The 7,722-nt window shown below is 34.8% G+C and overlaps 1 protein-coding gene across 1 annotated transcript; it reads left to right on the plus strand.

Moving 5' to 3' along the window:
- Positions 1-2,216: 2,216 nt before the first annotated feature.
- Positions 2,217-5,043, plus strand: LOC147383995 (glucan endo-1,3-beta-glucosidase-like). Its single transcript, XM_086426146.1, has 2 exons — positions 2,217-2,399; positions 3,907-5,043. The coding sequence occupies exons 1-2, from the start codon at positions 2,306-2,308 to the stop codon at positions 4,947-4,949; spliced, it is 1,137 nt and encodes a 378-aa protein (XP_086282272.1). The 5' UTR covers positions 2,217-2,305; the 3' UTR covers positions 4,950-5,043.
- Positions 5,044-7,722: the final 2,679 nt, after the last annotated feature.

Genomic DNA, 7,722 nt, shown 5'->3' on the forward strand with positions numbered 1-7,722 from the left:
TTGGGCTACGACTCGGTCGGGTTGGGCTGGTTTGGAGATCAACCTGCACCCAATCCACACATGACAAACGCCAACCTGTGTTGCCCAACCCCACCTCAGGCATGAAACTCTCAACCCAAGCCCAACGCAAGTTAGGCAGGTCAGGTTGGCTCATTCCTCATTAATATTAGATAATTTAGTAACGATAATGACTTATATAAAGATAAGTGGTATGTAAAGATAAAATATAAAAGTTGCAATTATTTGTCATAAAAGTATATTTCAAAGTTCACATATACTAACTTATAAGCAAATGTTAATAAAAAGATGATGATAATTAACTAAAGTTAGAAATGTGAAATTATAATCATATTAAGTTAGGATTCGGGCAATTTGGGCAATCTGATGTCTACGCTCAAACCCAACCCTGTTTGGTTCGGTCAATATTTTTAATTTTTTTTGCCCAAGCTCTAGCAAGCTATGCTGAGACCTAACCCGAGGTCAGGCTGAATCCATCGGATTCAGGTTTTCATTACGTGAAAAAGGGGTAAATTTGATAGCAAGGTCCATCAAAATTAGCCCCTTTTTCACTTAGTGTTAATTAAAGAGTTGAGTCGAATTTACCCCTTTCTTTTCACTTAGTATCGGTCTGCCCAAGTTGCAACCCTAATAGCAAAGTCTTATGATTGGAATGAGAGATATTTATATTTTTCTTAGTGGAAGTGTAATCGAGAAATTGTAACCTTAGTTTTCACAGAAATAGTAAAAAGATCTTATCAATACCGAACGACAAAATTTTTGTGTTGTGTTCTTTCTTTAGATCTCATTTGCATTTTTTATATTGCTTGATATGATTATTTGAGGCGTAAAATTTTCAACTATTTTGGGTGTAATAGGATCATGTAATCCTAATGAACTCAAAAGAGTGTGACATCCCATTGAAAGATTTAAACAATAAAAAGTGGGTCCATCCATTTTTGGCTTCGATCACCATTGAATATGTTTGATGAGTTACATGGACCAAATGTATTGTATACAAAGGAGTGCATCATCCTCAATGCTCCAAAGAAGTACTGAATATATTATCTAAAGTCTAATTAAGCATAAATAAAATAAGAGTCGTGATAATCTGACTTAGGCATGTAGCATGCTCAATCGAGTTACCTGACATGGCAGGCTCGAAAATCATAAATGCGGTCTCCACAAGATATAAAACTGCACCTATTTATGGGAAATTGTAGTTCTGTATCCCTAGGAAAGCACATCAACATTCCCAAATCTATCTAGTCAAGTAAGTCGATTGAGTTGTCATTAGGGGTGTCAATTGGTATCCATTTACCCGGAACCGAACTGGAATCGAAACCGAAAACCCCGATTCTGGTTTCGGTTCCCTTTTTATTGGAACTGATTAGAATCGGGTCTAATAAGGAACCGAGCAGATAGGAACCGGAACCATTAGGTTCTATTCGATGGGTACCCGCGGGTATCATCCGGAACCGATTTATTTTGTCATTTATTTTTACATTATACATGATTCATGGTAATCCTATATTTTAAAATTAACATATATGATATAAAATTCTTCAAATTTCATATAAACTAAAATTTAAGTTTGAGAAGAGTCATTTCTTTTTAAATTTATTACTTGTAAAGGAAATAGATTTTAATGTTTGAAAATAAAAGTCATTAAATCATCATCTTAGTGGAACAAATTATTATTAAATTGATACTTTACAAATAATACATTATTTTTTAGAAGAAATTTTTTATTATAATGATTTTGAAATAATTTTTCTCATTCCATTATTGAAAATCAGAATTGACAGGTACCCGTGATTTTTTATGATTTCGATTTCGATTCCACTTATTTTAAAACTGGAACCGAAATCAATAAAATATAAAGGTTATGGTTCTAAATATCATAGGAACCGAACCAAAACCAACCCATTGACACCGCTAGTTGTCAAGTGGCTAAGTCAGATTATTACTCCTGTCAAGTGGCTAAGTCAGATTATAACTCCTAAAATAAAGGACTTCATGAACCCAAGACTTTTCAAAAGAGACATTAAAGAATGTACGTGTGGAAGTTATGATGATGAAAGTCTTGGTTCCTGTGGATTGATTGACTGGGAAATTGTTAATTTTGGACCTCTCAATATCTCTCTCTCTCTTCCTAATGGGGATGAAATTTGAATACCAATAAAGAATCCCAATCCACCAGATTCGTTTGAGAGCTTTCTATGCCCCCTTTTATAGGTTGGGTGAATCCACTGAGTCACGTCGATTACGATCGTCTCTCTGGACAAAGTAGGTTCAAGGGGTAGTGATGATGATGAGATATATAAGTAATTGTAGCTTCTTCTTAATGGCTGCTATTCTACTACTTATTGGACTGTTATTGGCTAGCTTAGAATTTACAAGTCAGTCTCTCTCTCTCTCTCTCTCTCTTTCTTTCATTCTTTGGTAGACCGTGTGGGGGAGCTATAGCCGGTTACTTGGTTACCCTGGTACATGGGGTGACCTCTCTCCTATCACACGGGACATCTAAGTGTACTGTGTGGGAAGGGAAAACTGGTTATAGCTGGTTACTCTAGTACATGAGGTAATCTTTAAGACAAACTTTCTACCACACAGGGCATCTACAAGTGTACCGTGTGGGAAGGGAAAACTGACTATACCAAGTTACCAGGTTACCCTTGTATATAAGGTAACCTCTAAAATTAGGTCTACCCCACGACACGCCTAGAAGTGTAAGTCACAAAGGGAGTATTACTAGCTATTAGATTATGGTTAATCATGTAAATTTTGATTGATAATTCTAGTCATATGATATCGATTTTAGACATTTTTTTAAGAGAGTTGCTATTACCACACCAACTTTTATTAATGACACACCAATTCCTATGTAAATCACCAAAGAATTGCACATGGTTGGTGTGGCGTTAGTAAAAGTGGGTGAGGCAATAGTAGCTCTCTTTGTTAATCATGGACTTGGAATCCTCCCTTTGGTATAATTCGAAAGCCGTTGATCAAATATATGTTCAAATCCAATAGTTTAAAATTGCTAATCAGGATTAAACTTATGGGTCCAAATGGTGGGACAAATATTTATAGTTTTCCATGAATATTTCACAGCCATTGACTTGGTGAAGTCACAAGAATAGATAAACTTTTCACGACCCATATACATATATACAGTCCAGGTTCTAACGGCTCATGAGACAATAAATGACCGCAACCGTATAAACACAGTATCTAAGAATTTTGATAATATCACACATTTTTTTGGTGCATGCCCCTTTCTCTCTCCTGCTCATAGTGAAAGAAAGTTTTAACTTTTTGATCTGATCACCTTGTGACATTCAAAAACATGATCTGATGCGATGGAGTTGTAGAGAATAAATTTATATGAATTTAAACAAATTTTTTTTTTTAAATAGTTATTTTTTACCGTTGAATTTTATTTTTAAATTTGAGTGCTTGGTAGCTGTCCATTGTCAGCACCTTGGATCAAGCTTGAAAAATAATATGTTTTTTTGAATATGAATATTTTCATGAAATTTAAAAGACAATGATGTTGGATCATAATCAATGTGGGTCCAACAACCCTTTTTAAGATTTGAAATCTTAAAAAATAAATCTGTGGGCAACGGGCAAGAGAGAGATCTCATGTCATTTGCATCACATGTCAAACGTCTGTTGGGCTGTGAGCAAACACGTCAGGGGTGTCAAGGGCGTGTGCCAAAAAATGCATCATATTATCAACACTCAACCAATGGATTGTGTGTTTAAATGATGGGGGTCATGAGTTTTTTCTATAAGTCATTATTATATATATAAAACACACACCCACCAAATGATGCGTATACTCTCATGCATTTGTATAGGGAAGTCGAAGTTGTCTAATTCTTCATTGAATTGATGTAGGTGTACAATCCATTGGAGTTTGTTACGGAACGCTAGGGAACAATTTGCCACCACCACAAGAAGTAGTTGATTTATATAGATCAATGAACATAGGTAGTATGAGGATTTTCAATCCTAACCAAGTCATTCTACAAGCCCTTAGAGGATCCAACATTGAACTCATGCTCGGTGTGCCAAACCAAGACCTTCAACGTCTAGCATCTGATGCTTCCGCCGCTAATAACTGGGTCGAGAGAAATATAAGGAACTACAGTTCTAATGTAAGGTTTAAGTACATTGCAGTTGGTACTAGCGTAAATCCTAACGAACCGACCACTGCCAATGTTTTGCTCGCAATGCAAAACATTTACAATGCAATTGCATCAGTTGGCCTACAAAACCAAATCAAGGTGTCAACCATGATTGACACGGGTCTTCTTGGTGAATCCTATCCACCATCGCGAGGTGCCTTTAGATCCGACATGCGTTCATTTATTGACCCAATCATAGAGTTCCTAGTAAACAACAGAGCACCACTTTTAGCCATTGTGCACCCTTACTTAATTTACATCGGTAATAATCCCTTAAGTGCCCCTCTTGATTATGCTTTATTCAAATCTAACATAGTTAATCAAGATGGTCAATTTCAATATCGAAATCTCTTTGATGCTATTGTCGACGCTCTCTACTCTGCTCTAGAGAAGGCCGGGGGATCGACTTTAGAAATTGTAGTGTCGGAGACTGGATGGCCTTCTACTGATGGTATTGCTACTTCAATCGAAAATGCGCGAACCTACAACCAAAATTTGATCAACCATGTGAAAGGAGGTACACCGAAGAGGTCGGGGAGGCCTATAGAGATTTATATTTTTGCCATGTTCAATGAGAATCTCAAGAGCGCAGGGATTGAGCAAAATTGTGGACTCTTTTTTCCAAATAAGCAGCCTGTGTATCCAATCAATTTCAGTTCGGTACCATCACCTGATCCTCCACCCTTTTTGTTAAGATGTGAAAGTTGCTGCCACGGAAACAACCTCATGATCCAATTAACTTCAGTTAATTAAGAGAAAGATTAATGTATAGTAGTATAATTATTTGTATCTATGATAGTAGAAGGGAAGGAAAACATTTCTTCATGCATGTATTGGAAATATGCCTATTAAAGGCTAGTTATTTTAAGAACAAGGAAGAAGAAATGTATTTTCTCATTAAAAAAAAAAAACTTCCTCATTACACGAGACGCTTCCGCTATATATAGTTAAGCTAAGCAATACAAAACAAGGAAAGTAGTTACAACTATGCCAGCTATAACAAAAACAGAAAAACTAACTAACTAACTAACAAACAAACAAACTAGCTAACTAATTACTATGCTTCCCCTCAAGATGGACTGTGAAGATCTTTGACAGTCATCTTGGATAGAAGTGAAATTAGTAATGAGGATGGCAAAACTTTTGTTAAAAGGTCTGCAAGTTGATGTTGAGTTCTAACTAGCATAAGTCGAATAACTCCATCTGTAACTTTTTCCCGAACAAAATGACAATCAAGCTTGTATTTTGTCCATTCATGAAAAAGGGAGTTAGATGTTATGTGTATGGCAGCTTGATTATCGTAAAACAAAAGAGCTGGAGATGAGACATCAAACTGAAAATCTTGTAGTAACTGCCGAAGCCACATTAATTCACTAGCGGTAGAGGCCAATGCACAATATTCTGTTTCAACTGAAGACCTAGATATGGTTGTTTGCTTTTTAGCCTTCCAAGATATTAAATAATCGTCAGGAAACACACAAAAGTCAGTAACTGATCTTCTTGTATCCAAACAAGCTCCCCAGTTAACATCCGAAAAGGCATTGAGTCGAATAGAAGAATTGGCAGAAAAAAATAATCCTTGGCCAGGATTTGATTTAAGATATCTAAGTAAATTATGAGTTGCTTGCACGTGTGCAACTCAAGGATGAGCCAAAGACTAACTTAGTTTATATACAACAAAGGTAATATCAGGCCTGGAAATAGTAAGGTAAAACAATCTACCAATGAGTCTACGCTACTGAGAAATATCAGTTAGTAGTTCACTATAAAATCGTCTCGACCAGCGGTCATCCGCTAAATAGCGAATAGGGGTCCAATCTACGTATCTCGAGGATTTTAAAAGAATAGGGAGTCACCACTTAGTTTAGGTCTAGGAACCAAAATTAACTCCAAATGGATATAGGTCGATCAACGGATCAGAAAGATGGGTAAGGGGTCAGGTTATGAGTTTCAAAAGGTGTTAAGTACCGAACCCATCCGATCGAGATGATCAGTTTTTACTAGGATCCAAAACTAACCTATGGTCAACGGGATAAAACTAAGGTCAAGGCCATGGTCCAATCATCATTATCAGTTTATGTCTGGTTTGCTAAACGAATCTTATGGTTAAGATAATTACACAGATTCTCGAATTTCGCATAAAAGGAATCCCACAATTTAATAAGGCTTACGTGGTACCAAAAATTAATGGATCAATTTGGTCACATTTTGAATAGTATGAAATCGATTCTCAATGCCACGTATACAACTTTAGTGAATTGGCTCATTGACGACATTTTATTAAAGAAATTTAATTTTTTGAATTGTCACGTGACGACATTTTATCAAAGAAATTTGATTTCGGAATCGTCGCGTGCATCCTAAAATCAATGAGTCAACCCACACATATTTTTTTAATCAAAGAAATCTTGATTTTTTGAAATACCACGTATATTAAAATCAGTGAATCGACTCACAAAATTTTAATAAAAAAAACTCGATTTTTGAAATGTCACGTATATTAAAATCAGTGAATCAACTCACAAATTTTTTATCAAAGAAACTCGATTTTTGAAATGCCACGTGTATTAAAATCAATGAGTCGACTCACATGCTCGATTTTGTAGAAAATCTCAATTTGAAATTTTCAATGCACAAAAAAAAATCAGTGAGTTGACTCATGCGCTAATTTCCTAGAAAACATCGATTTTAAATTTCCAATGTATACAAAATCAGTGAGTTAGTTCACATATCCATTTTATAGAGAAAAAAATCGATTCAAATTTTTAATGTAACCAAAATCAGTGAGTCAACTCAATAATTTTGATCAAGGAAATTTTGATTTTTCAAAATCGTCACATGCGTCAAAATCATTGAATTAACCCACATATCCATTTTATAGAAAACAAAAATCGATTCAAATTTCTAATATACCTAAAATCAGTAAGTAGACTCAATAATTTTGATGAAAAAAATTTTGATTTTTCAAAATCGTCACGTGTGCCAAAATCATTGAATTAACTCACATATCCATTTTATAGAAAACAAATCGATTCAAATTTTTAATGTGCCTAAAATCCGTGAGTAGACTCAATAATTTTGATCAAGAAAATTTTGATTTTTCAAAATCGTGCAAAATCATTGAATTAACTCACATATCCATTATATAAAAAATAAATCAATTCAAATTTCTAATGTACCCACAATCAATGAGTCAACTCAATAATTTTGATCAATGAAATTTTAATTTTTCATCATCGTCACGTACGCCAAAGTCGTTGAATTAACTCACATATTCAATTTTATAGAAAATAAATCGATTCAAATTTCTAATGTACCCAAAATCAGTGAGTCAACTCAATAATTTTGATCAAGGAAATTTTGATTTTTCAAAATTGTCACGTGCGGTAAAATCATTGAATTAACTCACATATTCATTTTATAGAAATAAATCAATTCAAATTTCTAATGTACCGACAATCAATGAGTCAACTCAACAATTTTGATCAAGAAAATCTTCATTTTCCAAAATCGTTACGTGCGCCAA

The sequence above is a fragment of the Akebia trifoliata genome, chromosome 15, assembly GCF_017979445.1.
Source record: "Akebia trifoliata isolate Shusen 1 chromosome 15, ASM1797944v1, whole genome shotgun sequence".
Lineage (NCBI taxonomy): Eukaryota > Viridiplantae > Streptophyta > Magnoliopsida > Ranunculales > Lardizabalaceae > Akebia > Akebia trifoliata.